The sequence below is a fragment of the Phoenix dactylifera genome, unplaced genomic scaffold (genome assembly GCF_009389715.1).
Source record: "Phoenix dactylifera cultivar Barhee BC4 unplaced genomic scaffold, palm_55x_up_171113_PBpolish2nd_filt_p 000076F, whole genome shotgun sequence".
Taxonomy (NCBI): domain Eukaryota; kingdom Viridiplantae; phylum Streptophyta; class Magnoliopsida; order Arecales; family Arecaceae; genus Phoenix; species Phoenix dactylifera.
In genome coordinates, this window is record NW_024067675.1 from 942,774 (window position 1) to 961,262 (window position 18,489).

The 18,489-nt window shown below is 34.6% G+C and overlaps 1 protein-coding gene across 3 annotated transcripts; it reads left to right on the plus strand.

Moving 5' to 3' along the window:
- The first annotated feature begins 4,826 nt into the window (after positions 1 to 4,826).
- LOC103706680 (phosphatidate cytidylyltransferase 1-like) lies at positions 4,827 to 17,734 on the plus strand. 3 transcript variants are annotated; one of them, XM_039116218.1, is made up of 13 exons: positions 4,827 to 5,206; positions 5,346 to 5,427; positions 7,038 to 7,136; positions 7,583 to 7,836; positions 7,981 to 8,137; positions 9,165 to 9,306; positions 9,998 to 10,154; positions 13,828 to 13,875; positions 13,961 to 14,047; positions 14,500 to 14,628; positions 14,711 to 14,767; positions 17,203 to 17,286; positions 17,371 to 17,734. In XM_039116218.1, exons 5-13 carry the CDS (start codon positions 8,005 to 8,007, stop codon positions 17,458 to 17,460), a joined length of 927 nt encoding a protein of 308 aa, XP_038972146.1. In that variant the 5' UTR covers positions 4,827 to 5,206; positions 5,346 to 5,427; positions 7,038 to 7,136; positions 7,583 to 7,836; positions 7,981 to 8,004; the 3' UTR covers positions 17,461 to 17,734. The 3 variants fall into 3 exon arrangements, with proteins under 3 accessions (XP_038972146.1, XP_008789103.2, XP_038972147.1); XM_008790881.4 differs by having other exon boundaries at positions 7,986 to 8,137; XM_039116219.1 differs by lacking the exons at positions 4,827 to 5,206; positions 5,346 to 5,427; positions 7,038 to 7,136; positions 7,583 to 7,836; positions 7,981 to 8,137 and adding an exon at positions 8,144 to 9,084.
- The last annotated feature ends 755 nt before the right edge of the window (positions 17,735 to 18,489 follow it).

Genomic DNA, 18,489 nt, shown 5'->3' on the forward strand with positions numbered 1-18,489 from the left:
GGACCCTTCTTCTTGAATTGAAGAGGTGCAGTCTTTTTATAGAAGCACTGGGGAGACAAATGGTTGGTTCGACCACACACATAACAGAAACGGATACCACCATCCTCTTTCTTCTTCTTCTGCTCCTAGGATTGGATAGGTTTTCCATTGTGGTGGTTAGGGTTTCTAGGGTTGTAAGGTTTCTTTTTGTAATGCTTATTTTTGAAGGATCGGTTCTGATTTTTCCTAGGTAGGGCCTCTATATTATAAGCATTATTCTTGTGTCCAGTAGATGTTTTACTCCTGAGCCTATGCTGCTCTTCTATTCTAATGGAGTTCAAAACTTGGGTTAGGGTGAGACCTCCTTGGGTATGGCTCAGAGTCTTAGCAAAATCAGACTAGAAATTAGGTAGTTTGTCTATCAGACAGGCTACTTGGAATGATTCATCCAAATTGGTTCTATTAGCACTAAGCTGGTGGATCAGAATTTCAAAATCATGGATTTGGTCATTCATAGACTTTGAGTCCACCATCTAAAGTTATTGAAGTTGGAGGCCTTGAACCTCTTCACCCCAGCATCATCAAGACCATATTTGCTATCTAGGGTGTCCTAGAGTTCTTTGGCACTCTTGGCTGTGTAATAGATATCATACAACCTCTCAAAAAGGGCACTTAGGATTCTATGGATGCAATAATAGTCTATCTCATTAGGTGTCCTAGAGGGTGTGCTGGTGGAGGCAGAAGATTCAGTGTTGGAGGAGGTTGAGTTCCGATTTGAGTTTTGGCGAGTAGCATATCGTGAAGTAGTTGGGTTGGACCCGCAATCAACTTCAGTAGTGCTTTCACCTATGGCTGAGATCAACCCTAATGTAGTGAGCCAGAATTACATTTGGTTCTGCCACCTCCTAAAAGTATGGTCATCAAATTTTTCAGGTTTGGCACTAAGGTGGTCACTAGTGTTTGAGGCTATAGGTTCAAGGTTATAGAAAACAAATAGAAACCTTAATAAAGGCAAAAAGTCGATGTTAAAAGATTGCACTAAAATTTGGATTGAATTTTGAATGTCTAGTTGATATACCCAAAAAATAATAGTCAGATCAGCTCTAGATCGGTGGTGGAGCACTAGGCTCACTTAAGTACTAGCTTTTCTTAGGCACGTATGCCTTTTTGACAATCTTTTCTTTGACACTATTAGTTAGTGAATATACTCACTAGAAATCACACAAATTCAATTTTTGCAAAAGCCTAAGTGCAAACTTAAATTTGTTGTTATAAATTAACCAATTTTCAAATTTTCCGTTTGAAATTTTTTGAATTAATAATAATTGATTACTAATTTTGTGACAGCAAATCAAATATTATAATTGAGATCTAAAATATTAATTCAATGAATTATAAGATTTATTATCTTATTAGAATAATTGATTACTAATTTTATGCTAGCAAATCAATTATTATAATTGAGATCTAAAATGTCAATTCAATGAATTATAAGATTTATTATCTTATTAGAATAATTAATTACTAATTTTGTGCTAGCAAATCAATTATTGTAATTGAGATCTAAAATGTCAATTCAATGAATTATAAGATTTATTACCTTATTAGAATAATTGATTACTAATTTTGTGATAGCAAATCAATTATTGTAATTGAGATCTAAAATGTCAATTCAATGAATTATAAGATTTATTACCTTATTAGAATAATTGATTGAGATCTAATAAGTCAATTCAATGAATTAATTATTATGTATTAACCAATTTTCGAATTTTTCGTTTGAATGGGATCTGAAAATTACTCCTTGAGGAGTCCAAATAGAGGTATAATAAATCTCTTGAATGTTAAAGAAATAATTATCTTTTTAGAATGATTTACTGAATTATATATTATTAACAAAAAAAATAAACAAACACTTCTTTGGATTGTTAGCAATATATTATCTAAATAAACAAATAAATCTAAAAATTACAATTAAGAAAAATCTTAAAGGGAATAATATATATATATATTATTCGGCATCAAAATAATTCTATTTTAACTCAAAAGAAATCTATTCCAGCACAAAATAAATCTATTCATTTAATATATTTAAATCATAAAATTATAAATACTACATATATGCTAATATTAAATTTAAAATAAAAGTTAAAGGAAATAACCTGATTGAAGGCAGGTCGAAGCGCGTAAACGCTGCCTCAAAAAAGTGTTTGCCCTTACATACGGGTCTTTCGGCAATCCTCCTCAGAGATACGATGATTCTAAACTTCTTCTTCGGTACGTCTCGGAAGAAGCCAAATCGAACCCGATCGAACTTGCAGATCCAGCGATGAACGAAATAAAAAGGATAAAATAAACTAAATATAATTGCAAAAATAAAAATCAGAAGTGGCTAAGAGGAAAAACTTTTCTCCAGATTTTTTCTAATATTTTTTTCTAATTTTTCGTGTTCCGAATAGGATGAAATCAAGAGGTATTCATAGGGATTTTAAGCATGGCTATTTTGGTCTTTTTGCGAACGCGTCCGCGGTAATTAAGCGGACATTTCCATTTTTCAAACGCGTACGCGGCTAAATCTCGGGCTGCGTGCGTATTTAAATTTTTCCATCATGTGGTATATGGTTTGTACCACAGAGTGCTATGTAACATTGATAGCCTCCATCAACAGCAACACACCATATATGGCATGTAAGGCCTCCTTTTTTGGTAGGTGTCCATTTGTTGATGGAGAGCAGCACAACACTCTGCAGCGCAAATTGCATGCCACGAATCCATGCTCCAATTGCTAATGATGCACGTGCTGACCTCTAAACTTTCTTTGAGTATCACGAGTCTTCCCAATTTCAATGTTGCTTTGAGACTCGCCATTTTAGTCATGATGTGTAAATGTTTTTCAAAAAATTGTTTACATCCTTGTAAGTTTTCTACTCTATTGATTTTCCTTCAGTTCATTGCTGGATCTATTCAGGATTGATAACAGTTTCACGTCATCAATAAACGCACCTTCAAATTTCTACCTACTCCTTTGGAGTCCTTGCGCGTGTTTGAAAATCGGAACAAGCGTCTTCATGTAGGACGGTTTTTGGGACCAACAAGAGCTCCATATCTCGCTAACACATGGAACCGACTCATGACCTTTCTTGCATCCTTGCCATATCTTATAGACATTGAAAGAAATTCTTTCCGAAAAGTAAAGATACTGAATTCTACAACTACGGATTCTACAACCAGAAAAAAAAAAAAGAAAAGAAAAAAATATAAAAGCAAGTTTTCTGGATTCTGCAACTACGGATTCTTTACAGTAACATCTTCAACCATATTTGTGAAGCAGTTTATAATTGAAAAGGCAACCCACCTTCCAAGAATCAATTCACATTCCCATGTGAAACCCACTAAAATACCCTAAATCATTGAAATGTCATAACTTCAATTACATCTATCAATTACTTCAGCTTTAAATATTCTCCATGTTAGATGGTCTAAGGAATCAATACCTTGCTTAAATCTTTGAAGTTTGAGAGTGCTCCATGACTTTTTGCTTCGTCCCAGCACCATCTCTTTCTAGAGGGCTCATGTTATGTCAATTATTTACGCGTCGACAACAAGCTTTCGTGAATTGATTTACGGGTCATGATATCAAAGTATCAGAAAAGCAGAGGTATTGTCGAAATATTTGCCCATAATTCTACAAAATAATTAAACATATAGTAAATTTATTTATTTATAAGATGCAATGCTAGCCTGATAAATTTTAGCGGCGAAGGAAAACCACTATATTTTCAGAAAAAAAATTCTTAAAAATTTACAATCAGATAATTTCATATAAAACACTTCGTGTTATCAAAAATACATTCAACATCACCAATCTAAAATTTGTTCATTAAGTTAGCTAATAAATGATCCATGATAATCTTATATGCAAAACTAGAACATCAGTAAGTCAGCATTTCCTCCTAACATCAGCCATAGTAATTGATAAGTATCAACATAACTTTCAACAACAAATTAAAAAAAAAAAGGCATGTGCTATTTAAGGGAGCAATGATGTTTTTCCTTCCTCTCACATTCAATTTTGCAATTTGTTGTATATTTTTTCTAATTTTTGAACATATTTCATTCTCTCCTTTGTCTCTTCCATATTCTACAAATGCTAGTGTTAACTCCTGGAGCTTTATTATATGGATCCCATTTCTTCAGCTGACCCTCTTTCAATTTTATTGACAAATAAATGCATTTTTCCCACACAAAAAAAAAGAAGATTGCATGTATGTTTGTTTTATTATGAATAAAAATTTCTGTATATTTATCCAAACTAATAGGATTGTTGGTAATATTATTAGATATCGGACAACAACCCTTTTAAGTATGAAAATGGTATTATTATCCTTTTTGGATTAATATTTAAAAAAATTAATATTCATTTTGTACTGTAAAGATTTTTCTGCATACATCTTTTAAAAATAGTAGTGTGAAAGGTAAAAAATTATTTTTTAACCTAAAATAATTATTTTTTTAGTACTGTTAGTCAAAATCTATTGATAGAGATATTGTTGCAAAAGTAAGTTTATTTGAAGAGCAGACATAAGTGCATAGGAATTTCAAAGGATAAATATACAATAAATATATTTGCAAGGGTTTATATGAAAAAAAAGCTAAATAATTATTTTGACAGCATCACAGCCATCCAACAGGTGCAAGTCCATTTCAAAGCACGTCACACGTGGCAGTATCTAGCACCACATATTCCATCACTTCCCATTTTTATCACAGCCGTTGCTTGGGACGGACCGATACACACTGGGGGAAAAGCCAAATAGAATATAGACCCACTCCTAAAATAATGGAATACTTCTTAGATTGTCACAGCCCCACCACAAGCACTTCTCCAGTTCTCCCTTTCCCCGATGGCGAGAACTCATCCCTCGCCCATTTTCTCTTTTCCTCCATCCTGGTGCTGAAGCCACCTCCCTTTCCCTCTTCTTCTCCCCGCTTCCCCCTCGCCCCAAGAAAATGCCAGAAGGCTGCGCTCTTATCTAGACCTCGATACTATCTTTATTACTCTTTCCATCGGCAATCCCTCTCCATCGGACGCCGTTTGGCGGCGTTTCTTGATTTTTGTTCGGGCCAAAGACTCGTGAGCTTCTCCTCCCTTCTCTCTCCGAGCTCCCGAAGCCCAAAGGGAACAAGAACAATTGCTACTATCTACTGTGTCGGAATACCTTTCTTGGTGATTATAGAGGATCTTTCTTGTTTTCTTTTCTTTTTTTTATTCTCGACTTTCGAACTGTCGAGAAAGGGATCGGCGCCTTGGGAAAGTAAGAGAATCTCTTGCGGTGTATGATTTTTTTTTGTTGTTATTTGTGCAGGATTTCTTGTTGTGTGGTTCTGGTTGTCGAGCCGAGAGAAGGGAACGAGAGATCTTTACCCCGGGAAGCTGTTTCAAAGGAGGTAAGATTTGTGTTCCTTCCCTTTTCTTGCTATCGTTGCATCTAATATGAAGAAACATCTGCGTGTTTGTTTGGATTGGGGAGACGGTCTTTGGACGCGATTCTTGATTTGTAATTTATGCAATTCTTGATTTGTAATTTACGCCTGTGTGGCTGGTGCTTTTGTTCGAGCAGGTCGGTTAGGGTTGGGAATTGGATTGGTTTTCTTTAGGTTTAAAATTGATGCAAAGTTTGGGCCTGGAAAGAACGCGGAAGTTGTTTGTAATTACACAACTCGAGTATTGGTTAAGTAAATGGGAGTGGTGGATGAATATATGAAACTAAAGGGCAGCCATGAATTTCAGTGGAATTGAAGTCTCAAAGCAGAACGTTTTAGAGTAGCAAGTTTATGTATTTTGCTTGAGGGGGGCAAAGGGCTTATAGCTTGAAGCTCGAAAACATCTGGCTGATGTGGGCAAGGAATGCTCATGCAATGAAAGAGCATGAAGTCAAATATATCAAAGGTTCAAAGTGGATACATCGAATGTGAGCCTAGTGTGGAGTAAAGCTCGAAAAGTGAAAAATCAATAAGGAAAGTGCTTGATTTGAAGCACTGTTGAGCAAAGGGCAAACCAGAGTCATTCCAACTGGAGAGCCAAGTTAGAGCATGCGTATGTGTTTATTCCTGCCTACATTTGGAATAAATAGTTCATATTTTTGTTGGCAATAACCTCTATAAAAATCAATCTTAAGTTGATTATATACCAATAGGTGCTGGATAAGAGCATGCTCAAACACCTGTTGCATCAGAGCAATGAATTGTGAACTGAGGAATTTAGTCATAAGCCAATGACAGGTATCAAACTTGACCTAAAGAAAGATAAGGGAAAAGAAAGATCGATATGCAAGTCAATTTAAACATTTGCAAGTATTAGTGTTGACCCACGTTGCATTGGGTGCCCTCTTGAAATTACGATTGATTTTTAAAATATTGTGCTGGTTTTTTAAGACATTGCTAGCAGTAGTTTTCTGAAGATGGAAAGCAGAATGGCTGAGGTTAAATGTGAAGCAGCTGAAGCATGCAAGTAGAAGGGGTTGACATAGTGTGCCTTGATTGGAGCTAACAGACCTTTTATTGTTTTCTTGATTAACCAATCAATCAACATGCTTGAACTGTAAAAATGTTTAATAAATTCCAGTGCTAATGAAAATAGGGTAAACAATGAGGGAATTAGGTTATCTGTACAGTTGCTCTAAGTATCATTTAAATCATGCATCTTGTCAAGAATTTTTTTTGTTTAAAGTTAGTGAGGAGCTCAAATTATATGGCACATAATTAATTGAATAAATGTGCATGTAATTTGTTTTAACTAATTGAAGTTGCTTGCAAACTATGCTTCCTGCTTTAAACAAAATATATCATGGGAATTGGGGAAAATTGCACATAATAGCTGCTTATGAATCTTGTTTTTTATTTGGATGTGCTGCTGTTCTTTCTGTTGAATCAAAAAATTGCAAACTTTAATGTTTGACAGTCAGAGGTATAATTATTCGAAGTCTCTTTTTGGTGGATGTTATGGTTCTTAACTTGTTTAATCAAGAACTTTGTTTCAATTTTGGTCATTTCGGTAGATAATAAAAAATAAAGCAACAATGCAAAAGGATAGCAGCTACAGTGAAGCTCCATCAAATCACCTGGGTCGAGTTCGGCATCGCAAACGCTCGAGTGAGGTAGTTTCCTTGCTTGTCTTGGTTCATTTCTAGTTATTTTTCTTGTTCTGTAATCATTTGTTTAGACATCTTGATTTCCTTTTGATTCTCGTAAGTGAGTGTTTTGAGGAATCAATGGAGGTAAAACAGCAACAATGCTGCCTAGGATTCGTTGTTAAACTTTATGGTTATTTACACCACTGAAAGCTAATTGATGGATTAAAAATCATTTTCTCTTTTCTAGTCTGATTTGTCACTGGATCTTTTTACCATTTACTCGCAATGTGACTTTGGGTAACTGCATTATCAATCATTGTTAGAATGATAAGTATAGCTTCATTTGTTAGGTGCAACAATTGATGATTATATTAGTGAGTGGAGTAAAATTTATTACTGCTAACTGGATGGATTGTTGGACTGCTGCAGTTCTCGATGGAACTTATAAAGAAAATTATTCCTTGTTTCAGGTTTCTCAGGATGCAAATAAAACCAATGGGGCAAATTTGCTTGTTAATGACCGCAACAAATACAAATCAATGCTTATTCGTACGTATTCATCATTGTGGATGATTGGGGGTTTCGCATTTATAATCTATATGGGCCATCTATATATTTGGGCCATGATTGTTGTCATCCAAATCGTTATGGCAAGGGAGCTGTTTAATCTACTTAGGAAAGCTAATGAAGACAGACAGCTTCCAGGATTCAGGCTTTTAAATTGGTATATTTCTGTTCTATTTGACAAAATTCCCAGCATGTTTAGTAGCCAGTACTAATCAACTGGACTACGATTTTTTCCCTAAAGAATTTGAATGAGTGCTTGTGGTTTGAATTAAGTTTCATTTAATTTATCCATTCTTCACAGTGCAGGCATTTTTTCTTCACCGCGATGTTGTTTACTTATGGACGCTTTCTCAGCAGACAGCTTGTCAACACTGTAACTTCAGATAAATTGCTATATCAGCTTGTGAGCTGGGTTATCAAATACCAGATGGTTATCTGTTATTTCCTTTATATCGCAGGTTTTCATTTTCTTTCTTTTATCATATATGAGAATCTGCTGTTATCACATTCTAAAATAAAAAATTTTGCAACCATGATCTTTGTATGTTCCCCCTATGTGCTATTGAAGAATTTCCAGATGCTTTCTGTTCTTTCCTCCCATCAGTTTGAACAAAACCAGAACATTGGTGGTTCATCTTGTTCCTTCTTTCATGGCTGCTTCAATTGCTTTGGACTGTTATCCAGTTATGATTTCACATTATAATTGACAATGTGGAAGAGAATGAGTAAACATACTGCAAAATGATGCAATAAAATGTGAATGATTTAACATTATGACAGAACTCTCTTGACATTACAAGGAAAACAAGTTTTGAAGAGACATAAAAATTCTTTATTCTAATGGAGTTAAGAACTAGAGCAACTTCTGATTTTAGAGTCTAACTTCAATGATAGAGTCAATATGTAAATATCATGATGTAATACCATAAAAATTAAGAGTGCCATTGCTATGTAAAAACAATTTGGTGGAAGTAATCCACTCTTTATGATTAAAAAAAAAGTGATATATAGATGATAAAGTAACTCATATTTTTTTCCGATTGCATCTATGACTAGCATTGAAGATCTTTTTTTTAAACTAAAAATGTAAAAACGAATACATACTTGACAAATGTTGCAAAGTTGTATCCATTTTGTGATGCATAAGGGGAATGGACTAACTTAGCTTCTTTTCTCTCTTTTCCTTTTTATTGTTTTCTTTTTCTGGTTGGGGAGGGGGTGGGAGGAAGTTTGAGGCTTGGTTACTGGAAGGGGTCTGGTGTGGGTATGGGAAAGCAGGTCTCTTAAAAAAGGAAAATTAATGAGAAAACACTTAGGAAGCAGAGTGTTAGGACTAGTTTCTGAGGAGATCCAGAAGTGGTGCACCAGCCTGCTAGGCCTGCCTAGGTTATCATGGTAGAACGTGGTAAATATATTTTTCCTATATGTGCATTCATAGTTTATTGCCTTCCTGTAATAATTAAACTTTGTCTATTGGTGGCTTAGGTTTTGTCTGGTTTATTCTTACACTAAAGAAGAAGATGTACAAGTATCAGTTTAGCCAGTATGCATGGACTCACATGATCCTTCTAACAGTTTTTGTACAGTCCTCCTTCACCGTGGCAAATATATTTGAAGGAATATTCTGGTAAATTGCCTATTTATCCCTTATTATGATGTTATTAAGCTAAAAAAAAATTTCTTGTCGACATCATTTATTTCAGATTTGTAGTACTTCGGCGATGTACAAATTATTTTTGAAAGGCCTGATGTTTGATTTACCAAAAAAGGCCTGATGTTTTCTTTCTGGAGTAGTGTGCTAACTTTACAGATTATTTGACTGTTCATCGGTCAGCCTAATTGTGCCACGTTTATATTTTTGATCATTAATAAAGCATATATATTTTCCTTTTTTTCTGTCATGTTATGTGGCATGGTAACAGGTTTTCGACAAGAAGGTATTTGATGTATTTACATATCTATTTATTTTTAAAATATTATATTCTTTGGAAGGGTCCTTATGGTAGGTTTCATTGAGGTTAAGGTGTTGAATATTTTGAGACTCATGGAGACATGGCACCAATTCTGGTCGTTTCTTTTCTCTTTTTTTCTTTCTTTTTCTTTTGTGAAGAAAGATTTGCAGCGCTTTCTCCTGTTTTGATTCGGAATATTTTTTTTTTGTGGCTGCTCTGAGAAAAGAACAAGGCCAATTTTTTTGATTGATGAGTGTTCACATTATATTTTCTTTTAAATGTTATGTCCTGTAGCATCACTTTTTATTATTTTGATTTTTCTGATATTAGTCTACTTATGATAAACTAGCTTGTATTTTTATGCAGGTTTCTTTTACCAGCTTCACTTATTGTCATCAATGATATTGCTGCATATTTTTTTGGTTTCTTTTTTGGGAGAACACCTTTGATCAAGCTCTCTCCAAAGAAAACTTGGGAGGGTTTTATTGGGGCATTAGGCACGACTATGTTCTCTGCTTTTGTGGTGAGTGTCATGAACTTGTTTTTAATTATAAATCATGTTTCTGTTCTCGTTTGTATATGTGTAGACGCACACACACTAAGGTATGATGACTTTGTTTGTGCATCTATGCTAGCTTTGGATATTATATTCATGTTGACAATTATAACTCTGCTCTTTTATGTCAGCTAAGCATTTCCTAATGATACTTACCTTTTCCAAATTTTTATTGATCATGAAAATATTTTCTCATTATTTGCTTATGTGTCAATTAAATATTTACTGAAATATATAATATTGAAACCTTCCTAGGGGACACAATAAACTATCAAAGCACTGTTTTGCTTAGCAGTTTGTTATATATTTTTTTTTTGTATGTTGTTACAAGGAGAGCTCTCACAATATCAGCAGCTGGTGTTAATTCTCCGAAACCTGACTATGAACTTATTTGATAATCATTTTAAAAATCATGTCAGGATGCAACTGCTAACCACATGCAATCCTTAACTTGAAAAGTTTTTCAAATTTGAAATTCCACCTGGCCTGGTATAGAAGCCGCCTGCAAACTGCAGAGCTGGATGTCCAGTAAGCAAGTTCATATGGTCATCAAATTGTTCTGTTGCTTGCAAAAGTTGGAACTAGCTGAATGACGCTCCATTAGCAAGCCCTTATGTATATAGTAATCAGTTGTACGAGATTGGTGATTTGAATTTTAGCCTCCATTTGATATATGCGACAACGTTTTTTCCTGTTTCTTCATGCAAGTCTAAACACTTATACTGTTGCTAACTTGCTACTAAATATGAATTTCTCTTGTCTTGCTGTTTCAAGGGGGCTGATCCTGCATTTTCTTCTCTTTTGTTTTAACTGCTGAGACTTTTAGGGAGGAGTTGGGTACTAATCATTGAAGGATATCCACATGATTTTGAATGTTGCTTTTTCATTAAATTTCAGCCCACTCGATAGTTGTTGATGCATACATTTCTGCTCCAAATGTGCACTCATGCGGAAATACTGCAATGTCTTCCATGCACCTTTTCTTTTGGTTCTTCGGATTTTGAATTGATGAGAGTGATCTCTCTTAATTGTACATAAAGTATGATTTGCAGACACATTTTCTGATTTCAAGAAACATGCATCTTTTAATTGTACATTGTTTTTCGAGTATCATGTGAGGCATAATGAATATAATTTTATTTAAAAACTGAAATATTCCGAATCTGTCATTTGAAACTTCGCAGGATAAACACCAATAGGCTGCCACTCACCCTTTTTCCTTGGCATTCTTTTCTCATTCCTTTCCATGAATTTGTTACCCAAGAAAATTTTTCTTTGCCTTAAATGCTATCCACCACCAGAAACTATTGTTTCTTGTTAAAAGATAAAAAGTTTCTGCTTACTTTTATTTGCTAGCCATGCAAATTGCAGCCTCTCTCTCGCACGCGTGCATGCACAAACTAACACACACACATGCACGCAGAAAGTCGGTGGATTTCATCCCTGTTTGGTCATTGTTTCTTGGTGATTTTATTGGAAATAAGCTTTATTGTTTTTTCTTTCCTTTGTTGTTTGCCTAAGTACTCTATGACTTACAGGTCATGTATGTTGTAGAAGTAAAAAATTTTGTTGTCTTGTGAAGCAAAAGGAAATTTTCTTTAGAATAATTTTAGATAGAAAGCTCCATTTCTATTTAATTATGTTGCAGAAAAAATTCACTGGGTAGACATGTGACCTTATGTCGTAATCTTTAAATATGTTATACTTGATTTTCATTGGTAATTGTTCCCTATGATCTTATATTGCGTAAGTAACCTGCACTCAAATGGATGATTTTTACGCCCCCCCCAACACCACCCCCCCCCCCCCCCCCAAAAAAAAAAAAAATCTTGTGCTAATGCTCTGAAACATCCTAATTTAATGAATGTGTATGTTGTAATCCATATAGAGTAGTTTGGTGATTCTGTTGATTAATTTATAGTAATCTTGAAAAAATGCACCTTCAAATTTGACAAAGTCCTTATTTCCCCTATTCTTTTAGTAATGGCTTGAGACATTTCAAATTCCTAATTTAATAAAGGTTATATTCTGTCATTCATATGGAAAAGTTTAGTGAATTTGTTGATTGATTTATATTAAGCTTGAAAGATTGTGCCTTTGAATTTGGAAAAGTCCAGTATCTGGTGGAGCTATTCATCTAATTTAGCAATGGATCTATGTTGTTATCCTTAGACAATTCCAAAGTTCTACCAAGCATGGTCTCTCATGGGGAGCACCTGCTTAGGAAACTCATGAAGAAATGAATCAACCCATTTATTACTTTATCGGTATAGCATGCATCATTAATAATCTAATGCTGATTGCTGCTTTATCTACAAACTTCCTGGTCCATGTTTAATTGAACAAAATCCAAATGGAAGAAAGAAAAAGAAAAGAGGAAAAAAAACTTACAACCATGTGATGTTTGTTACAAGTGTCGCCAGAGCTTTCTCTGAAGTGGAAGATCATATTGTTATTTGCACAAGGCTCTTTTACTCCCCTGGATTTTAAGGTCTCCAATGATTGTTCCCTTTCGTTGAAACCATTACCATATATGAAGAAAGAGACAGAGTTGGCTTGTTATGGCCTAACTCAAACATTCTAATCAATAGAAATAAGGGGGAAGTGATAAAGAGTGACATAAAAAGCAAGTGTGAAACAGCAAAAAATGTAAACCTGTACGAGTTCTAAGATATATACATTAGCTGCTGTTAGGGCCTGGTTCTTCTACGCCAAGTGAGAGTTCTAATTGCCTTACATTTTCTATGTATGAACAGGTTGTTTTGGTACTAGTGCTGATGGATATCACTCTCTAAAATTCATGCCTTAGTATTTATGCTTGAACTTGACATGCAAACCTCTCTTCTACAGTTTATATTTGCTGGATATTGTCCTTTTTTCTATTATTGATGCAAATGCTCGGACTGCTATATGCACAGTTGCAGAAACAAACAGTTTCACCAGTTGCAAGTTGGTACTTGAACTTGGGTTTGATTTGAATTTAAGCTGTGTTGAATAGACTGGACATTTTCCTTTCCCTATTCTCTCAGTCCAAGAGCATGGGTTGGCTATACAGCATATCTTGGACATCTTACATGCCTTTATCATTAAGTCACACTGTTCATATCTTGGCTACACTGTTCGTAACTCATCATAAGGTCATAAGGTCTAATGGTAAATGCTAAAAATAGGAATCATTTAGGAAATTAGCACGTGAAATCAATGATTATGGTAATAAATATTAGAAGGCTAATTTTTCAAGGAAATATTTTTTTGCAGCAAAGGCACGATCTAAAATTTATGAAAGATACTCAAAAAATTCTCACAGCATTTCAATATAAACCCTGAAGTATAATGTGAATCAAAAAATAAACAACTCCGCATTATAGTGCTTAAACTTGTATCAGCACTTAAATAGAAAATGTTTCACATTGAAAGGTAATTAGCTTCCCCTTTTTTTTCGGGGTCCTGCACTTGGGCAGACATTGCCATTTGTTTGACTTCTAGTTCAACTTAATAGTTCATGATATGTTTTAAAGCTTTTGTAGGCCTTTCTGCTTATTATATTTTAACAAATCAGCTTTATATTAGCTACATCCATACACACACAAACTCTTTATATGGTCCAATATATTTTAAATTACAAATATTCTCTGTGCAGCTAGCAAATCTAATGGGCCGCTTCCAGTGGCTAACATGCCCAAGAAAGGTAACCTTTTGTATGCAGTCATCAATTATGTCAATATTGTCTGATGTTGTTGGTTATCTGAATCTCATGATCGGAATACTTACAGGACTTGTCAACGGGATGGCTTCACTGTGATCCTGGTCCAATGTTTAAACCAGAATATTATCCTTTACCAGGATGGGTGTCTCACTGGGTGAGAGCCCAAAATCCTAGAATTGGTTTCCTTGTGTAAATTTATCTCCATTAGAAATTTTCTTTAAAATAGATTCCTTGTTGGATTACAGGTCAATTTTCCCTTCTTTTTTCACCACAAATATTCTTAACATAAATGCAAAAAAAGAAAAATGTCTTTATGGAACTAATCGCAGTGCTGCTTCCATTATGTTCTTGCTAAATTAATGTTTCTTTTTTCCCCCGTCACCCTTGTCAGTCTTAACTATAGCATACATTTCAAAAATTCTATAAAAGGCCTGTGTCATTGGTTGATATATCATTATGATATCTGTAAGAAGTTGTTTATGCTTTAAACATATTTGATGTGCTCTTTTTAGACTATAGATATATTTGTTCCTTTTCTTATAGTATATATTAATTTTGTTATTTATCTCTTTCAATTTATATCTAATTTGCCTGTTCTTCCTGCAGTTTCCCTGGAAAGAGGTGCCAATTTTGCCTGTGCAGTGGCATGCTCTTGCCCTTGGTCTATTTGCATCAATAATAGCACCATTTGGAGGATTTTTTGCAAGTGGTTTCAAAAGAGCATTTAAGTTTAAGGTGCTCATTTTTGAACCATAGGATTAAACATTTGAGAAAGTTGGTAAATAATGACATCTTTTTTCCCGTTCAATAATATTAGGACTTCGGCGATAGCATCCCTGGACATGGTGGAATTACTGATAGAATGGATTGCCAAGTAAGTCGTGAATTTAAGATATCATTCAAGAATTGAACAGTCTAGTATATTCTAGTCTGCAAAAGTATGAGACACTGAAAGATATTTGCTATATGATACTCATATTTGCTTCTAATCAACTATTTTGACAGTTGTAGCTCATTCAGAGCTTTTTTGGTAAAGCAAAGAACTGGACTCTTGTATTGTCATTATAACTGTATCACAAGCTTAAGACAAAGTAGAGGAATAGTTCCCTTTAAGCATTATTCCATTTTCTTGGTTTGCTGAAGGGAATCTACTTCTGTATTGACACCTATTGAAGAATGTAGACGTAAATTTTTGTAAATTGTTCCTCTCTACCTCCATCCAACTCTTATGTCCAGCAATGATCTCCATGTATGCTTATGCATTCTATACAATGTGTGGGTCTGGGTGAATCTTCCATTGGGTTTTGCTAATTACACACACACACACATATACATACACACTCACACATACATATATATGTATGTATGTATGTATGTATTTATGTGTGTGTATGTAGGTATATATATATATATATATGTATATATATATGTATGTATGTATATATGTATGTATGTATGTATGTATGTATGTATGTATGTATGTGTGTATGTGTGTGTTTATGTATGTATACATCCATGTACATATATAAATATATATATATATATATGTGTGTGTGTGTGTGTGTGTATGTATGTATATAATAAGATCCATTGATGGAGATCCAACTTCATGTCATGATGCATCAGAGGCCTGCGGGACTGGGGATTTCTCTTAGATTTAATCTTAGTTAACTTGCTCTAGTTTTTTTCCCTCCTTAACTAGTTATTTTAAGTTTTTAGTGAGTTATTTTGAATCAGTTGAGATTAAAAAAATTGCAGTTCTTATTTAACAGCTTGATGGGCATGATTTTTGTATAGGTACTGTTCAAACTTCAAAGTGACTATTCATGCTACGATGACCATGATAGTAACCATGCCTTACAAGGGTTAATTCTGGAATTAAGTAAACTGTCAGGGCTTCTTTTTGTTAAAGCAGGGCTTTAGGGTTCTGTGTAATAGAGTGGATAGTTGATTAATAGAAAATGATGATTCAAAGGATGTATTCTTGTTCTCTTGGGATGCAATTCGGTAACGGAGGTGCGAGACCTTCAGATCATAGGTGTGAATTTCTAGTCACCAGAGCAATTCCAGTGTCATCCTTCCTCTTCGTTCTTATGTTAACTTTCTGTATCTCTATTTTTCTCTACATCTGGTTCTTTTCCCTTGTTTTCCTTCCAAGCATCAATCCCCAAACTTGGTTTTATTATCCTAACCAGCTTTCCTGCAACCTTGAATCTTTGCAGCACAGATCTGTTATCTAGCAGTCTTTTAAGTCCCTGTCTTGTTATCTTATGCATGCACACGCCACATAGGTTTCAAAACTTTAGGTTGCATTGGATTCCAAACCCTATTTCCGGTTGCCACTTTATCTTGTCATTTCTCTTGATAAGAAAATCCATACTTGAAACTGAATGGACAGCAAGTCACTTGATGTGTTTCTAAGCACTCTGAAATCCGCCAAATTCCTACTTGAGGATTAGTTTCATATTCTTTTGATTCATCACTGTATCTACTTTCAATTTTGCATTGACATGTCAGACTTCATGCTTCAATTTTAACTAACATTTAGGTCACAATTAAAATTTTCAGAATCTGTAGTTTAAGTTTTATCTTAAACCCTAATTGGTGTCCTTTCAGGGACCGTCCTACATCAGCCATCCAATTTTGTAGTAGATGTTTTCATATTGTAGCGCACACACCATTGCTTTGTTCTCCAGTGGAGTTTATATCACCTTGTCCACCAATGCAAGTGTCACTAAGAAGCTTCTATATTATCTGATCCAGAAAAGATCACCTTGTATAACATCAATCTTGTAGCTGTATTGTCCATCGTAGGCATTTTTTTCTATCTTCTTTTTTTCAGTGTTGCCAAGAATAAGGTCTTTTAAAATCATATGAACACATGTTTGCTCTATTTAAGGTCGTACGGCAATTCAAGTGTAGAAGGTTTGCTACGATAGAATGATAGATGTATGCAAAGAATAAGTTTGATCAATATGAATCTATTATTTATGAGGTAATAGAAATATAGCAAAAACAAAACTCCATCTTCTTGCTTTAATTCATCTTGTTACTCTTTATCTTGATGGTTGCCCACCTTTCAAAAAGAAATGCACTGATTACTAATGATTACATTTCCAAGAAATAAAAGAATAGTGTGGTGCCATTGTGCTGAAGTTGATTATGGCCTTTTTTTTTTTGTACCTGTTTATATTTCTTTCATTTGTTATGCCTGAAAATGGACCTGTATGCAGATATACATGCACGCCACATATAACACTAAACTGTATAGGTACTTCTAAATGATTTTCTGCTTGCATTTTGCTGCAGATGGTTATGGCAGTTTTTGCATACATATACCATCAATCTTTTGTCATGCCTCAGAGCTTTTCAGTTGAAATGATTCTGGACCAGGTACAGCATTTTCTTCTTACATTCTTGATTTCCATGTTCCACTTCTTGGCTCTCAATCAGTGACTAATTGGGGATGGGCTGCAGATACTGAGGAACCTTACCTTTGAGGAGCAGCAAATTCTGTACGGGCAACTTGGGAAGATCTTTCAGGACAGACAATCTATGCTCGCCTAAAACTGTCTGATGAAATTCATTACTTGCAGTGCTTGTAAAACGATATGCTTTAAACATTTTATCGATCACATGGTCTTAAATGCTTTGTATAGCCCCGTAAACCATGTCAATATGCTTTTTCAGTTCAGACGCCTTTGTACAGTCTTGGAGTTGTCATATGTGCTTCACATGTTATTCACATCCGGTGGCTATTTATAAGGAGCAAACGAACATTATATTTGAAACATTTGCATGACAATCACTAATTGGAAGGGGATATGTTACTTGTTTTGAAAATGGTTGATGAGATCTTTTTATCGCGGAGAAAATGATCAGGAAAATGTTCATTGATAGCTTTTTTTTTTCTTACAATGGATGACTCATATACTTCTAGTTTGAATATCCAAAAAAAGTCAAAATGTAACAAATCTCGGAGTACTCTAGACAGCTTTCTTTCATCAATTCAGAAAACTCTCCCAAAGTGGTTTGCCACATATGAAGCTACCAAATTTATAGCTTCATTGGCTTTTCTGTGGACATGCTTGGCTTGGAAGGCAATGTCTCTGCCTATTATGGCCTAAATATTTCGAAGTAATAGGTGGCAGCCAACCATGAAATCGATGCACCTTTAGGGCTCGTTTGGTTCGCGGGAAGCATTTTTTCTTCTATGAATATGATTTCTGGAAAGTAGATTACTGGAAAGAGAATGCCTAGGAAAATACTTTTGTCATGTTTGGTTGATAATGAAAAAGTGATAGATTTTCAGAGTACTTATGTTTCGTTGACTATCCACTTTTTTGGAAAAGTTATGTGTAATTTCTATTATACCCTTAATAAAAATTAGGTTTTTAATGCCTCTTTAATGTTGAAGGCTTTTTTAGAAAAAAAATAAAAATGAGATACTCTAGTTCCTTGACAAGTAGCTTTGCCACCATCAAATTTGGATCTAGCACGAGTTATGATTGGTAATTAGAATGCAATTGCCTACGGTGAAAGCTATTTGCTACCAATGAAGTTTAAAATGCGATGCATCTCGCCGTTCTCTCTCTC

Coding starts and splice junctions, on each gene's coding strand:
- LOC103706680 (XM_008790881.4), top strand. CDS start 7,059: ATGCAAAAGGATAGCAGCTACAGTGAAGCTCCATCAAATCACCTGGGT. Junction 7,137..7,582: donor ATCGCAAACGCTCGAGTGAG/GTAGTTTCCTTG, acceptor TCCTTGTTTCAG/GTTTCTCAGGATGCAAATAA. Junction 8,138..9,164: donor TTATTTCCTTTATATCGCAG/GTTTTCATTTTC, acceptor TTGGTGGCTTAG/GTTTTGTCTGGTTTATTCTT.